The 16,680-nt window shown below is 53.4% G+C and overlaps 1 protein-coding gene across 1 annotated transcript in view; it reads left to right on the top strand.

Moving 5' to 3' along the window:
• Positions 1 to 16,339, top strand: part of HAP1 (huntingtin associated protein 1) — a gene marked incomplete at its 5' end in the record, with an annotated part of 26,968 nt that extends 10,629 nt beyond the window's left edge. Inside the window, 14 exons of the mRNA XM_019550495.1 lie at positions 2,162 to 2,238; positions 2,533 to 2,649; positions 3,000 to 3,100; positions 3,626 to 3,734; positions 4,032 to 4,110; positions 4,341 to 4,471; positions 4,692 to 4,766; positions 6,888 to 7,025; positions 7,447 to 7,517; positions 7,904 to 8,131; positions 8,759 to 9,078; positions 10,959 to 11,177; positions 12,009 to 12,111; positions 14,094 to 16,339. Coding sequence (XP_019406040.1) covers positions 2,162 to 2,238; positions 2,533 to 2,649; positions 3,000 to 3,100; positions 3,626 to 3,734; positions 4,032 to 4,110; positions 4,341 to 4,471; positions 4,692 to 4,766; positions 6,888 to 7,025; positions 7,447 to 7,517; positions 7,904 to 8,131; positions 8,759 to 9,078; positions 10,959 to 11,177; positions 12,009 to 12,111; positions 14,094 to 14,616 — 2,291 coding nt within the window. The remainder of the gene's footprint in view (positions 1 to 2,161; positions 2,239 to 2,532; positions 2,650 to 2,999; positions 3,101 to 3,625; positions 3,735 to 4,031; positions 4,111 to 4,340; positions 4,472 to 4,691; positions 4,767 to 6,887; positions 7,026 to 7,446; positions 7,518 to 7,903; positions 8,132 to 8,758; positions 9,079 to 10,958; positions 11,178 to 12,008; positions 12,112 to 14,093) is intronic.
• Between the last annotated feature and the right edge of the window lie 341 nt (positions 16,340 to 16,680).

The raw sequence follows: 16,680 nt of genomic DNA, 5'->3' as shown, positions 1-16,680 counted from the left end.
CCAGCCTCCAACTTGGTGTAATGTAACAGCAGAAGAATGTCAGGTGATTGATTTGTTGCTAGCCACTAGCTGATAGAGCTACAGTCCCCTGGGGTGCAGCACAAGTAAGAAAAGAGATGGGTATGTGGGTAGGGAGTATGGGACAAGCAGAGGACTGCCAGCCAGGACTTGTTTTGCTTGGCTCTGCCACTGATCACCCTTCTTCTTTTTGCACGTCAGTCCCACCTCTTGTTCCTCAGTTTCCCCATCCTTATCTGGCCCATGGGGAATGGCCCCTTCTGAACTGAGGTGCTCCGAGTCCCTGTAATGCTCTAGCTTAGGTTTAGGTTTGGCTGTGGGCTAGGGAGTAGGACAGGAATACCCCTTCCCCACTTTGCTATGTTGCATATCTAATGGCAGCAAGCAGACTTCACAGCCTGCTTGCCAGAGTTCCTTTGGACTCTGCTCCAGCTCTCACATGTTCAAGGGGTCCAGTGTCAGGGCCCAGGAAGACCTACTGAGCCCAGCTTGTATTTACAGCTGAGATCCTCCTGAAGGAGGGCGGGTGGGAGTCTTGGCCATGGAAAGTGTGAGGAGCATAACCCAGCAGCAGCTGGGGACACAGTCCTTCATGGGAACCTCGGAAGGTCCTTTTAACTGTTCTTTCCTTCCAGTGCTTAGATTCACATGGCCAGTGGCAATAAGGTCCTGCCCTGTCATAGGCAGCTCTGTGCAAGGTCTGTGCTCCCCAGTAGGTAACACTGGAGGGGATGGCAGCTTTGCTACTAGGGCAGGGACTGCAGGGAAACGATCATGCTGGTGCACAAAGGGATCTGCTAGCTTTCTGTTGCCTCTGCTACAAGCGCTTCTTTTAGTCCTGAGTAGAGAGCAGCATTGGAGCTGAGCTGCAGGACCTCGGCTGGCACCTGCTCAAGTTCATAGCATATCTCGGTCGGATCCCAGTGCTGCTGGGTGGAATCTCCTGGCTGCTCCATCTTGCATTTCCAAGGATAGATGGAGATTAAGTTGATGCCTCCTGAAGGAGAAGAGGCAGGGGGAGTGAGCAGGAGCCTGAAGACAGATTGGCAGTGACGCCAAAGCCGGGCGCCAAGGGCAGTAGAACTGGAGAGGAATAAGTGGAGCTGAGCAGAGCTTTCCAGTCAAGCCCTGTGCTGGAAATGTCACTTTCAATCTCATCACCGTGGCCTGGATTTTTCCATTTCCCCCTCTCGCAGCCTGAGTAGCATCTTGCAAGGTAGACCCAACACCCTGTCATGGTCTGGCAGGGATCACTGATGAATGTGGGGACTGGTAGCTTCTAGGATGGAGGAGCTGAATAAATCTTGTGCAGCCCCACATGGGGAGGGGGATAGGGGAGCAAAGAATGGATTTTTGGGGCCCTTGCTGGGTTTTGCTGGTGCTTACATGGTTTGGTTTAGTTCCTGAGGTGCCCTGTGTGACTGTCTCTTGAGGGATGCCTCCTTGTCCACTTGGTTAACATTTGGCTCATGCCTCAAGAAGACCGTTCATGTCCTACAAGGAATAAGTATATAATACAGCAGTGGGTGTCCTCAATGGCCACACCCACTGCTGAACCCATGTCCCCCCCCTTGCTTTTTGCTGCTTTGTAACAGTGTGTTTCCTCAGATGAATTGTGTCCTGTACCAATAAGCAGTCCTTTACTACTTCAGTTAGAGCTGCTGTCTGTTCATCTCAGCTGCTTATCCTTGCATTGTACCAGCGTAGTTCCCCTTTGCTTCCCTTTGTGCAATCAGGAAGTGCTGTTTTGGTGGTGGGGAGCCTGAGGCCCTGAGCCAAATGACTTCCTTGTGGTTGCACAGGGAGTTTGTTGCAGAACTAAACCAGAGTCTCGTGGGCCAGAACTGAGTGCACCTCTTCCAAGCATGGGCTTCACTGAATGCCCTGGCTATGGGGCTTGCATGGGGGAGTGCCTTGCTCCCAATACAGGTAGTTACTTTTTGCCTCCCCGGATTCTCTTGCCTCTTTCACTTCCTGTCCTAAATCCCGTTGTTTTTTGAGACTGGTATGTCTTGCTGGCTTCACCCCTTGGGTGGTGGCATATTGGAGGCAGGTAGAGCAACCCCTGGTGGGTAGAAGTGGTAGGCCCTAACTACACAGAGCGGCTGGGGCAGAATACCAATGCTCCTTCTCTTCCTTGCAGTTCTCTGCTCCGAGCGGGTCAGCAGGATCACAAAAACCTACCATGATATCGATGCAGTGACTAGCCTGCTGGATGAGGTATGTAGAGCTGCTCCCCTCCCTCACTTTCCCCTGCAAGTGAGGGCAGGTGGCACCTGGTTGCCTGGGTTTCTTGGAAATCTGGTGGGAAGCTCCTGGTTTGGAGCTGGGGTGGTCCCTGGCTGTGAGGGTAGTTTGGGGGGTGGGGGGATGAGGGCAGAGGTCAGGCTGGTGATGATTAGGGGTGGATGGCAGGGAGGGGAAGCAGGCAGGCTGGGTGGCAAGGAAAAGAGGGTAAGGCATAGGTGCTAGTTGGCCTAACCCAGTCAGCTGCAGACTGTGTCCCCTCTACAGAAAGAGCGGGACCTGGAGCTGGCTGCACGGATTGGGCAGTCTCTGCTGAAGCATAACCAGAGCCTGACAGAGCGCAATGAGCTCTTGGAGGAGCAGCTGGATGTGGCCAAAGAGGAGGTAATGGGCAAGCGAGTTACTCTGTCCTTGCTCCTGAGCCCATCCTGTGCTGCAGCCCCCAGCAGAAGGAAAGAGCAGCTGAGCCTGTTCTCCCTGGGCTACCATGCCACTTACCTCTGCAGAGCTCTGTCCCTGGGGCTCATCCCTCCTAGGCTGGATGTCTAGGCCCCAGGTAGAACTGCACAAAGATGTACTAAATCCTATGTCCTCCCCTGGCATCCATGGGGTTGAGGTCTGGCTGGGGCCCTGGCCCAGCTGGGGTGGCTTGCATTTCCAGTGTCCCATCCTTTGCCTTGCCCACCTGGTGCCCCATGACCCCCATACCCCTGAGGAGCCCTGTTTTCTCCCAGATTGCTCAGCTGCGGCATGAGGTATCTATGCGGGATGACCTGCTCCACATCTACACCGATACTACAGATGAGAGTGAGCCTGTCTCAGCTGCATCCATGCCGTGAGTGACTCAGATTGGGGGTGAGGGCAAGGGATGGATACAGGAGGGGTGACTGTTTAGCACACTCGGTGAGGTTTGTTGTGCTTTACACAAAGGAACTTTCAGCTTCTGCCAATGCTGCATCTTATTAAGGCCAGAGCTGGGGAACTCAATTTCCCTATAAGCTCTCTGCCCTGGAGTTCACTTAGCCAGGGTTGATGCCCTTTCATGGGAGATAGCAAATAGGACCAATGTTGTGCTGTCCCCACTAATGACTGCAGGCTGGTGCAGGATGGGGTAGAGGTCTGTTTCACTTCCTTGCCTGGCCTGCTGTCCTGGTCCATCTTTGCCAGCTGTGGCTGTGTGGATGGTGCCTGCTAGGAGCCATGCCTGGCTAGGGGCTCTGGGTTCTAGAGGTGTAGCTGTCTCCTCCCTGCCAGAGCCATGGGCTGCCTTGGCACGGGGCTGGACTGGGTGGCTGCTCCCTGTTCCTGTTCCAGTTGCTATATGCTGTGACTGCTCAAAGACTCTCTGTCCCTAACCCAGGCTGCCCCGCACGGAGTCTTCACTGTCCCTGCAGCAGTATTTCCAGTATGACACCCTGCAGCAGAAGCTCAAGGTCTTGGAGGAGGAGAACCAGAAGCTGCGGTTGGAGGTAAGTGGGGTGTGCCTGTGGGGTGGGGTAGGGGCTCCATGCCAAACTCTTGCAACCTACTGCAAGAAAAGCTCAGTGCCCTGGGGTGGAGCTAGTGCCTTAGAACTGGCTACACTCCTAGCCCATCAGGCTGCCCTTGTTTTCACCTTTGGAGTTGTGCAGAAGTGTGTGTCTGAGACCTCTAAGGCTAGACAGGAGCAGGGGGCTTGACTCAGTACTACACTGTTACCCTCCCCTTGCACAGCCCATGCTCACATTCTGCCCTGCTCAATCTTTGTCTCTTCTCTTCTCTCCCAGGCCACCAACATTGCCACAGAAACCTGTCATTATGAGGACCAGGAGCAGCAGCTGATGATCGATTGTGTGGAACAGTTCTGTATGTTGGCTTCCCTTGCCTTGGTCCTGTTGGGACAGGTTGTCTGTAGGGACTTAGGGTGGCTTCCACACATGTCCCCAACCCTGGCTAGAAACGGGAGACTGGGCTGTGCATATCATATAGGGGTAGGGGGGGAGGGGGGGAGCAGAGAGTGGAGCATACCTTTCCATGGGTCTCTGCTGGCCCCTATTTCTGTAGTAGTCACTAACCCCATTCTGTCCTCTTGGCAGCTGAAGCCAGCCAGCAGGTGGCGTTCCTCTCTGAGGAGCTGGCCCGTAAAGTGGAGGACACTGCTCGACAGCAGGAAGAGATCAGCCAGCTCCTGGCTCAGGTGGTAGATCTCCAGCAGAAGTGCCGTGTGGTGAGTGCCAGGACTAGGATGCTCCCTGGACCTGGACCTGGCCTGCTGTGACCCTTCCTGCTTCCCGGATCCCATCCTCTGTGGGTTCTGGAGGTGGCCTCTCAGGCTTCCAGTACTAGGAGTGGGGCGTGGATGTGTAGGAAGGGGTGGTGTTGCAGCTAGTTGCCCAGGGGAAGATGGCTGTGGACATGCCTCTGATTAGCCTGTGTTCATTCCCCAGCATGGTACAGAGATGGAGGAGCTGCAGCAGCATCTGGCCACGGCAAAAGAGATTCAGCAGCAGCTCAGTACTGAGGTGAGACCCTGATCAGGGGACGGTAGGGCTGCCGTGGTTCTCCTGCCTTACCTATCCTGTGTTTCATAGATTTCATAGACAGTAGGGCTGGAAGGGACCTCGGAAGATCGAGTCCAGCCCCCTGCCCAAAGGGCAGGAAGTCAGCTGGGGTCATAGGATCCCAGCAAAATAAGCATTCAATTTGCTCTTGAAGGTGTTCAGAGTAGGTGCTTGAACCACCTCCGCTGGCAGACTGTTCCAGACCTTGGGGGCTCGGACAGTAAAGAAATTCTTCCTTATGTCCAGCCTGAAACGGTCTTGCAGGAGTTTGTGACCGTTCGACCTCGTCATCCCTTGGGGCGCTCTGGTGAACAAACGTTCCCCCAGATCCTGGTGGTCACCCCTGATAAATTTATAGGTGGCCATCAGATCATCCCTGAGCCTGCGCTTTTCCAGGCTAAAGAGCCCCATGGCTCTCAGCCTGTTGGCGTAAGGTCTGTTTTCCTGACCTCTGATCATGCGCGTGGCTCTTCTCTGGACTCTCTCAAGCTTCTCCACATCCTTTTTGAATTGTGGAGCCCAAAACTGGACGCAGACCTCCAGCTGCGGCCTCACCAAGGCCGAGTACAAGGGAGAATGATGTCCTGGGATTTGCTTGAGAAGCATCTATGGATGCAAGCCAGCATTTTGGTCGCTTTACGAGCTGCAGCATCACATTGCAGGCTCATGTTTATCTTGTGGTCAATGATGAGCCCCAAGTCTCTTTTTTTTCCATAGTGCTAGCCAGCATAGCACTGCCGAGCCTATAAGGATGCTGCAGGTTTTTCTTCCCAAGGTGGAGAACCTTGCATTTTTCAGTGTTCAACACCATCAGGTTCTCGCCTGCCCATTTGCTGAGCCCATCCAGGTCAGTCTGGATCACCCACCTGTCTTCTGGCGTGGATGCTTTGCATCGGCGAACTTGGCCAGTCCACTCCTGACTCCAATGTCCACATCATTAATGAAGATGTTGAACAACATAGGTCCAAGAACAGAGCCTTGAGGGACCCCACTGGTCACAGGACGGCATGATGACTGACTGCCATCAATTACAACCCTCTGGGTCCGAACACAGAGCCAGTTTCCCAGCCAGCGGATCCTGGTGGACCCAAGGCCACCGTTGGCTTGTTTTGCCAAGAGGTGATCATGGAATATCAGATCAAAGGCATTTTTGAAGTCAAGATATATGACATCAATCTCATCTCCCTTGTCCAGGGGATAGGTCACCTGGTGTTGTCAGGGTTGAAGGTAGTCTTATACAGGGTTTAGATCAGGGGTGGGTAAAATTTGGCCCATGGGCCGGATTCGGCCTATGTTGGGTCCCTTGTCCTGCCTGGTCCAGGCACTGTCCTAGCCTATAGTGTGGGCATAGGGTGCCTGGGCATGTGGTAGGCCTGGGACAGCTCTGCAGGTAGACTGTCTTGCTCTGGGCTTGCCTGCCCACCACGGGGAGGGGGTGTTGTGTGGAAAAGTAGCCCTTCCCCTTTGCTGCCAGGCCTTCTTGCTGCAGCTGCCCAGAGCCTGTGGCCGGGCTGTTTTGCAGCTCCTCTGCACTGCCACTACTGCCTTACTGAGTGACCTGGAGGCAGTGGCAACAGCAGCAGAGAGGAGCTGCAGGGCAGCTCAGGCCTGGGCTCCAGGTGGCTGCAGCAACAACGGCTGGCAGCAGTGAGGGGGAGGGAAGGGGACACCATGCACACACGGCTTCAAGCTGTTGCGGGGGTGGGGTGTGTTGACCAACCTGTGGCAGCTCCCTAGGACTGTCTTTTGGCTCGTGGGCCCTTGCCTGCCCCTGGCTTAGATTTATGGTTGTATGGAGTGGTTTGGATCAGGGTGAACCCTGCCTTAGGCAGGGGTTGGACTCTAGATGACCTCTGGAGGTCCCTTCCAGCCCTGCTTCTCTATGAAACGATGGGTTTCTCTTGTGCATGACCCTCACCAGCTACTATTTTTCTTTTAATCCATAAGTCTTTGAACCTTAGCCTTCAGCTCAAGCCATGGCCCGTGGATACTGGGAGCCCCTTCTGGGATGCCTGTAGTAATAGGTTGGGGAGGTAGCTGCTATGATGCAGAAAGCAAGTGAAACCCACTTGTGCTCTGCAGTTGCAGGACCTGCAGGAGAAATATATGGAGTGCGGTGGGATGCTGCATGAAGCTCAGGAGGAGATCAAGAGCCTGCGCAACCGCAGCCTGCCCAACAGCACCATCAACCGCTACAGTTCATGCAGCCTGCTGCCCATGGTGAGCCCTGTCAGCTGTGGGAGGGGCAGGTTGGACTCTCTCTGGACATGTCCTGGGGCTGGGGGCTCACACCCGGCATGCTGTTTTCCCAACACCTGTGTATTGAAGCTGCCTATGGGATGCACCTGCTCCTGGCACAGGAAAGTTGCTCTAATGAGGTGGATGTGGTACCATATGCATGGAGGAGTGGCTGAGGCTCTTGTGTTCTTTAGAGTTCACTCCAGGGTGGCACTGGCACAGGCTTGTCCTGCTGCAGGGGATGTACAAGCCCTGGCACAGTGAGTCATGCTTGTCCCAAACTCCAGGGGATGGCGCTCATTGGATGCCTTTTTGCCCAGTGGTGTTTATGGTTCTGGGCAGCACCCATGACATCTCCCTCCTGCCATCCCCATGGAAAGGTCATGTCCTCTCTGCCTTCCAGGACTCGCTGGCAGCAGAGATCAAGGGAACGATGAGGAAAGGCAATGACAGTTCATCCTCCTCGGAGTACAAGTGAGTCCTTGCCCCTTTCCTGTAGTACTGGGTCGGTGGTGGTGGCAGTGGGTTCATGCTCTGTTGGGAAACAGCTAATCTCTGGGGCTTCAATAATCATGAGCTGTAGTACTTAGGGGACCTGTAGCCTCTGTGGCAGGGAAGAGGGTCCCAAGCCACATGACCAGGGAGTGCCCAGGTGCTGGGGGGTGGAGGGTGGAACTCTGCCCTGGGTCAGGGTGGGCTCTGTGGGTCAGGGAGGAAAGGTGTGGGGGGTTTTTGTTTTGTTTTTGTGTGTGTGGTGGTGTTGGGGTTTTTTTTTTTCCTCTTGGTGTTTTTGGAGGAGTGGGCAGAGGGGACCCAATGTTAGTTAACCTACTGACCAGCACAGTTCTGACCCTTTCCAGGAGTTACCTGCGGGTGTTTGAGACTGTGAAGGCTGCGAACCAGGTGTTCAAAGCCAAGTCGCGCTCTGGGTCCCCTCCGAACCTGTCTGGCTCCAAGCAGTCCTCTGTTGTCCCCTCGATGGGGTGCAGCCGGGTCAGCACCCCTCGCACCAGCTGCTATGGTTCAGACAGTGCCAGCCTGGGGCCAGAGGAGCGGGGCCTGGTGCTGGAGAACATGGAGAGTGGACAGTGAGTGCCTATCCCCTGCCCATGGGAGCTAGGAGGGTGTGGTGCAGGTTGGGGGCAGCTTGCTTCATGGACCAGGGTCATGGAGGTTGGTTAAGGCTTCTGCTAATTAGCCTGAGACAGGGTGGGGACCAGCTTGGGTAAACCCAGCCCTCATGGGCAGGCTTGGGTCCTCTAGTTCTACTTGAGCCTGTGTGGAGAAGTGTTCCTGGGGCTGTTTATTTAGGGCCTCCTTGTTTATCCACAGTGGCTGGGGCCTTAACTCTTGCATAGTATCAGTCACAGGACTGGAGAATGGTGGCCCTGAATACTGGGGTGGTGGCAGGGTTTGGGGTCCAGCCTGTTTGGCTCTGTGGTGCTTCCCAGCCCAGAGGGGTGGTGCAGATGGTCCGAGATCTGACACTTCACTGCAGAGCCAGAATTGGACACGGCGAGGGGCGGTAATCTGGTGTCCCTTTTTAAACTGAACTTTCTGTCCTCTCCTAAGCCAGCTGAGGGTCTTGCACTTATTTGGGGCTTTGGGACCTGGCCCTAGGCAGTTGGACCAGGGTGCCATGAGGAGCTCTTACAGGGCTATGGGACTGAATTTGGGGAACTTGCTGTAACTGAGCATCTGTTTCCCCACGGCAGAGATGAAGGGGGTGAGGAGAAGCGCCGGGGTATGCCAGGCACCCCAGGTAGGCATGACCTGGAGGCAGCCCTGCAGCGCCTGTCAGCACGCCAAGAAAACCACACTTCGGAGTGCTCCTTCTTTGAGATGGAGCGGGAGCACAAACTGAAGAGGCTGAAAGAAGCGGAGAGTTCCAGTGGCTTCCTCACCCCCAATGAGAGTGTCCTGTCCACTGGCACCAACTACTCGGGCAGCTCAGAGCACACTGGGGGCTCTGGCTTCTCCCTGGGCTCCCTGTCCTATCTGCCTGACAAACTGCAGATAGTTAAGCCCTTGGAAGGTGAGTAAGGAGGAGCTGTGGCACCCAGCAGTCCTCTGGTGCCCTAACTTAAGACACGGTGCCCCCAGGGTATGTGTTGGTGGGTGTTGCACAGATAAGTCCAGAAGCCCTACTAGCACTATGGGGCTAGTAAGAGCAGGTGCTTGTCCCAACAAGTATGAAATCCCAGCAGCCCAAAAGAAATGGTGGCTTCAACACCTGGGTGCCTGAAGGCTTAAGTAGTGTTGGTTGTAGCCATGTTGGTCTAAGGACAAGGCTCTGTGGGTAAATCTGATATCTTTTCTTAGACCAACTGAAATAGCTGGGAAAAATTCTTTACAAGCTTTTGGGTAGAAACATCCTTTAGGCAGAGGGGCTTTTTCTGAAGAAGCATGCTTGTACCCAAAAGCTTGCAGAAAATAACTTCCAACCCCCCCGCCAACCATTTTAGTTGGTCTAATCAAAGATACCAGATTTACCTAAAGAGCCTTGGCTGAAGGCTTAAGGTGTCCCTCCCCACACACCCAGCTGCCACCTGTCTGCTGTGTGCTGTGCATGATGCTGCCCTCTGGTGGTCAGATTATGCAGGACTGTATGGGAGCCCTTGAAGCAGTTAGTCAGGGGTGGCTGCAACATTTTTCAGCAGAGTGCAAAAAAAAGACCTGCAGCCTGGGCTTGTAAGATGTTGGCATGGTGGGGGAGTCATGAGGGGCCCTATCCTTGTTGTAGCAGTGCAGCCCTGACCCCTTTCCTGCCATCCATCTCAAGGCGTGCATGCCAAACTGCCTTCGCATGCCACATAGTGGCATGCATGTTAGCGGGTTGCCTACTTCTGAGCTAGTCCCTTGTGCCCTGTACTTGTTCTCTGTCTGTCCATAGGGACCTTGGATGGGGCAGAGCCTGCATCTATTTCTGGTTCTGTGGGACATTTCCCCAGGCAACATGAGAGGGGGGCTCTGGCTCTCGCAGGGTATGTTTGTAGGGCCTGGGAGGCCTGTGCACCTAGCATCTGTCCATCTGAAGGGCTGTTTTATAGTTGCATACAATAGAACAGCAGGGTTGGAAGGGGCCTCAAGTGGCCTGCTCTCACTGAGATCATTCCAGTCTAAACACAAATCCACTGTGTTGGAGAATCTCTATCCTCTCCAAAAGAGCAGGTTAAACCATCTTTTTAGGGGACTTTTGTTCTAGTGTTTAACTGTCCTCAGAGTTGGTTTGTCCTGATACCCAACTTAAGCCTTGCATTTCAGCAAGGGAAAACTGAATTGCTTGTTATGCCCCGCTGTGGGGACAGAATAATCGAGCCATCCATTTCTTAACCATACTTCAGTTATTCAAAAACTATTCCCTTCACTCCCCGGTCATCTTTTCTCCAGGCAAAATCCCAGTTCTTCCAGCCTTTTGCTGCATATCACTTCTCTAGACCCTATCCCTTCCCAATCGCTTGTGCTGCTCTTTGTTGGATTCTTTCCAATTTCACAGCCTGTCCTGAATTGTGGTACCCAAACCTGAATATCGTGCTCCAGGTGATGCCTTGCCAGTGCCCAGAGTGGAAGAATTGCTTCCTGTGACTCACAGGCAATTGGTTATTTAATATATCTTGGTATGGTATTGGTGCCTTTTGCAATGATACTACACTGACTCATTTAGTGGCTTTTTTCAGTGATCTTCTGTAGCCCCATGTCCTTCTCTGCAGTATGGCAGTAAGGTCAGTTGTTCCCTGGTCTGTATTTATGTACTTGATCATAATGCCCTGAGTGCTGGACTTGGCACTTCTCTTTTAATGAATTGCATCAGATAATTTCTAATCATGCCCCCAGTTTATAGAGGTCACTTTGAATCCAAATTCAGTCTGCTGACATGCCTGCTGCCCCATCCAACGTTGGGCTGTATGTTCCTAGGCTCTGTGACACTGCACCACTGGCAGGAGCTGGCCAAGCCGAATCTGGGTGGGATTCTGGACCCCCGCCCTGGTGTGCTCACCAAACACTTCCGGCAGCTGGATGTAGACCTGGAGGAGGTCTACAACCTCAACGACTTTGAGGAGGATGATGTGGACTTGGGCTCCTTCCAGGCACTTGCTACCTCAACACCTTCTAGAGCCAAGGAACACTCGAGCTGTGAGTACAGGTTGGGGGCTGAGGGCCATGGGCTGGAGATGCGTCCTTGGCCTGTTGGGACCTGAAGCTGGGAGTAGAGCCCTGCCCAGGCTGGTGCCATGCAGCTGACCTCGGTGGGCCAGGTGCTTCCAGATTTGCTTCGTCTTCCCCTCCCCTACTGTGTGTCTGTCCATCTCTTGTCTGTGTCTGTCCTCTTGGTCAACCTGGATATGGGTGTTGTCTGTCTCTGGTTATCCAGCCTCGAGTAGTAGCTGAAACAGGTCTTTCCACAAGTTGTCATCTGCCCCCTGCCAAAAAAAAAGCTTCTCATTACCATCCTACCTTCCTCCTAGCTCCTTTCCGCTCTCCCAGGGCAAATGCCAGCCCCCACTTGACATGATGTGCCAGGAGCATGTACAATCCAATTGACTCTGTCTAGTTTACTCAGACAAAGGATCCTGGCTGCGTGGTGGCCCTAGTCTGTATCCTGCCTCTACATACCTACTCAGAGCTGTCCAGTCTTCTGAGCTCTGGAGATCCAGGTAGCATCTTTCCTGCCTCAGCTAGCAGCTAGGCATAGAATGCACCTTGTTCCTGGGTCATGAAGAGTCTAGCCATGACCTCTGCTCCCAAGTGGACAGGACCTGTCTTCCTGAGGGCACTTCCTTATGGTGCTCAGATCTGACATCCTGTGAGCAGGACCGTGAGAGTCAACTTGCCCCCACCCTCTCTTCCTCCAGTTCTAGTTTCTCCTCCAGTGTTCAGTGAGGCTACCCTGGGCATGTGTCAATCTGTCAGGGTGGCTGTCCTATCCTTCCCATGCATTGACCCCGTGTTTCCTGTCTGTTCCAGTGTTCCACTCTGTTAACAACCTCCCCCAGACCCAGTCTACCTACACCATCACCACCTGCCACATCCTACACCCCAGCAATGAGATCACCACTGTCACGCCCAGGTAAGGCATGTGGTCACATCCAGCACCTGACCCTTCCATCCTCACCTCCATTACAAAGGGACAGTGATCTCATGTCTAACTTATTACCTTTTCTCCTCCCTGTGGTGCCTCTTCCTTTGGCACCTTGTTCTAGGCAGAAGCAGTCGTGGTGCAGGTCCCTCCTGCAGCCCCTGACACTCTGAGAGGTGCTTGGTGCTAATGTAAGAGTCCCCAACACTTGCTGGTAGAGCTGGGAGCGGTAACCCCACTGACACTCAGCCTGCCTGGGGAATTGCTCAAGCTGGCTAGGTCCTCCTGCTTTCAGGGGGGATAAGCAGACACCTGTTGTTATGCCCTCAACATCTTAGGACCTTGCTGAGCAGAGGAGGGGTAGCGGCTGGGATGGGGTCGGACACTGTGGGAGACTCCATGCATAACAGCAGTTCTTGGCTAGCTGTCTTTCCCAGCTAGAGTAGCTCTAGGGCATGAGTCCTCACTGTTTTAGTGCATGGAGTATGAGCCTGGGTGGGGGAGTCTAGCTGGCTTTAGGGAGGAAATTGCTCCAGTTTAGTTCTTCCCTATCTCCTGTTCTTGTGGAAAGAAGAACTTTGAAGTAACCTTCCCCCTTCCTCATCAAAAAACAACTGTGGGTGGTCTAATGAGATGCAAGAAGCTCCCATGTTTGCCCTTTTCATGTAGAGGAATCCTGCAGGCTGTGATGTGTGAGTGGGGTTACCTCTACACTAGAAGGCAAAGGCTGGACTAGGCTGTCCTTCTGTTGGTTTGATCAGCTCCAGCCAAGTTGCCTGGTTGCCTCCTTCCTGCTTGAGCCTGGCTTGGGTCCAGACTGTGTTCAGAGGGTGCTGGAGCTGGTAAATGATGTTTTCCAGAATGCCAACTCAGTGTGAGGAACCAATGCTCCTGAACTAATGAGCCAGAGTGACTTTTTATGCTGCTAGGCTAATGAGCCTGTCCCAACCTGAGCATGGCATTGGGGTGAGACTTAAGTTAGCAGTTGGTTTGGGGGCCAAAGGGTATCTGCAGATACCAGATGCTGAATGCTGGCATGAAGGCTTATGAACCAGAGCTCCTCCAGGAGTGACACCTCCAGTATACACTGAAACAGCAGCCCACATCCAGGTTCTGGTTATGTATATCATGCCCCTCTGCCATGTGTATTGGAGGGGAAGGAGCTGGGGTCCAGCCTTTGCCTCTGGAGAGCACCAATTAAACCACTAACTAGGTAGCTGCCTCTGACACTGGTTGTATCATTAACTCACCCCTCCCTTTTCTCTCTAGGCCCAAAGAGACTAATGCTGCTGGTATTGGCTTGCAGGGTTGCTCCTGCCTTGAAGGGGTGGCCCAGACTTGGGTGGTGGACACTTGATGCCTGTCATGTGGAACTGAAGCGGCTTGTTGGGGTTGGGGAAGTGTTTTGCTAAATGGCAGCATTTAACGAAACAAGATCATGGGACCCTGGATTGAGGAATACTTTTAGCCTCTTGTGAGGGAGGGGGTAGTGGGAGGGCATGAATGGAGTGAAGAGACTTTTTGAACAGAGACCAGGCTCTCTGTCACTTTCCCTTGATGCAACAAATGCTGAAAGTGGCTGCCAGGCTAAGGCTGTCCTTCCCTGGCTTTCCCTATTCAAGTCGACGCTGGCTGCTTCAGATAAGGGCGGGCTTCAGTGTCTGGTCCTTTAGCACTGCTGACAGTTGGGGTCTGAGGTGCATTCAGTAGCGTGGCCGGGGTCTGTAGCTGTTCTGGGAACTTGTGATGTGCTTAAGTCCCGAGAGCAAATGGATACCAAGTTTTGTGGAGTAGATTCCAGCTCTGGGCTCCTAGGGTCAGCTCAGGTGATTAGGCGGGACGGTGGGGAGCCTTACAAGGGGCAGTGCCTTAGGTTGAAGGTTTCTCTCTCCAGCAAGCTCTTTGACTGGGGCCTATGACCAATGCCTCATGTTGATGGCCTGGACTGACTTGTGCTCTTTCTTTCCCTCCAGTCTTTATAATACAGTGGTATCCTCTTGTGGGCCCATTGAGAGGCTGATTGCTGCCAGCCCTGTTCCCCAGTGCCACCCATTGGAACAGTCTCCCCATGCGCTGGAACGCATCCCCCAGGTGCTGGGTGCCCCCCTTGGACTAGTGACCCTCCTCCTGGAGCATGGCATTTCTGCCACTGTGCAGTCTGGAGAAACCCAGCCAGTCTGCCAGGCACCAGAGACCTCTTCTTGGCTGCCCCCCTCCTTGGCTCCTCTGAGACTGCAACGGGACAGCCTTCAAAGCAGATCTCTCCCTGGCTTCGGTTTGGCCCAGACCTTCCTGAGCAACGCTGAGAGGGATGATGGTAGGGCCTCTGAGCTGAGTGGATGCCAAAGCAGGAGCAACATCTTCAGTCTGAACCTGGTGGAGAAGCTGAAGAGGCTCGGGTTGGACAAAGTTGTGGCTAGAGGTGAGGCCTCCTACTGGCAAGGGGCTGAGAGAAAGCAGCCTGCAAAGACTCTGACCACCACAGCCCTGCAGTAGGCTAGTTTGTTGACTTTGCCTCCATCTGCTGCTGCAGGGAGCTTATGAGCTTCAGGGCTGGACATGATCCCATAGGGAGCATTGTGACTTCTGCCTGTCACAGCCACCACTTCCCTTTGGTCTCCTATGACTAGCCAGAACCCTTTGAAAAGCAAATAGGACCTGCACATGTGGTATGTGTAGTGAGATGGGGCATAATGGGGAGGTTAATGTCTTGGCTGGCCTCATGGGAATGGCCTGTCCCACCATTATCCATGTCTCGAGGCAAGCACAGGTCTTGCAGGTAGGCATAAGGCTGTTGCTGCTGCTTTCTTGCACTGCTGACTCAAGTACCTTAAATGCTGCAAGGTTGGTATAATGGGCATCTAAAGGTTTTCCTGGCGGGTGTGTTCCTCCACGGCAAAGGTTCAGGTCTCCTGTGTGTGTTCTCAGAAGATGGGTGATGCTGGAAAAAGTTTCTCTCCTTGTCTGAAGCTAGGCTCTCTGCTCTAGAGCAGAGAGCCAGACCTGGGGCCTTTGAGCCACCCCACCCTCGCTTCTTAGCAGGGGTACTGGTGCCCTCTGCCAACATGAGTAAACACAGCATGCACTCTGCCCATAATTGGGTCCTGGGGATATTGCTGCTGGTGCTACAGTCCCAGCTCAGGGAAAGCAGATCATTGTACCCTTCCTCTGTTACTCCCAGGACCCTTTTGAGGGAGCTGGTGCCCTGTTACCGTGTGGTTGCAATGCAGTGTGTTCTGGTAGAGTTGACCAGTTTGCTGGGCAGGGAGGGAATAGACGAGCTATAGTATTTGTGCCCTAAAGGAGTAAGCCAAGCCCTTGCTATATTGACACTTACCTCCTCTGAGCACCAAACTCTTAGGAATCCAGGGCTAGATTAGGTGGCCCTTGTGCTGCCCAGCACTAGAGTAAAGCAGACCAGCTCACTTTTGCCACTTGAGGTGCTGGCAGCTCTGCTGGCTGTGCCAACCACATTCTCAACTCATTGAACATAAAGGCCAGATCCTGCTCTTGCCCAAGTCGAGGGAGGCATTGACTACTGAGCAGACTCCCAGCCTGAATGGGAAGTGGACCAGGTATTTTTTCTAGTCATGAACAGTGGCATAACTGCCTGAGAACCTATCCTCATCATCCTCTGTCACTTGCTCAGGCAGCTGGCCCCAGACTGCTGGCCCAGCCTGTTATCTTCAAGTCCCCTTCTCTCCTGCAGTAGGGTGACTTCAAGAATGACTTATCTCCTCACTGTCCCTCCTGTGCTAGTTTGACCAAGTTTTTTAATGATAAGGAAGTCCCTGCCAAAGCACTTCTGCACCATGTCTCTGTCACCGGCCTCAGGGCAGGCCTCTACTTGAATCTGTGTGGTGTGTAGTTTTTCTTTCCTGCCTCCTCCTGCCTAGCATAGGGCAAGCCTGGGCTGTACAGATAGACCCTGCTGTCTTTTTAAATGGCATTTAAAAAAAAAAAAATCCTTTCCTTCTCTGCCACTCGGTTACAGGACTGAGTGCCCTTCTGGGGTGGGGTGGGGTGCTGCATGCAGCTGGGGGGGCTCAGCTCTAGCACTTGTGTGGGTGTGTCTGAATACTTGTTGCTTGCACAGTTGCAACCAAAGTTGTGCTCCCCTTTTTGGATGAGCATGTGCACCATAGGCCATGTTACTCCCCACCTTCCCTCTTCCTCTGCAGTATCTTCTTCTTGTGGAATAAATATGGTATAATGCAAATTGCCTCCAGTCTGATGCTTTTTTGAGCCGAGGGATGGCTTTACAGGCTGCGGGGCACTGTCAAGGCTACAGGTTTGCTTGGCCTTTTGGGGCTGGTGGGGAAAGAGAACAGCCTGAGCATCTTACCAGTGGGGCTCACTGAACCTCCTGATTGCTGTGTGGCTGTGGTTCCTCCTGGTAAAGGTTGCCCAGATGTTATTGGTGAGGCAGGAATGTAGGAGCCAGCTTGTTCTGCTGCTGTTCATGTTCCAGATAATTCCTTTCATGAGTCAGGAGTACTTTCTCTCGCTTCTGCAAAATGTAGCGAAAGGCCCAGATCAGAATATGTGCTGACCTTAATC

This window comes from Crocodylus porosus, unplaced genomic scaffold (assembly GCF_001723895.1).
Source record: "Crocodylus porosus isolate Cpor-Errol unplaced genomic scaffold, CroPor_comp1, whole genome shotgun sequence".
In the NCBI taxonomy this organism is placed as follows: domain Eukaryota; kingdom Metazoa; phylum Chordata; order Crocodylia; family Crocodylidae; genus Crocodylus; species Crocodylus porosus.
Note: the sequence above shows the minus strand (reverse complement) of the source record. Positions and strands in the feature narration are given on the sequence as shown.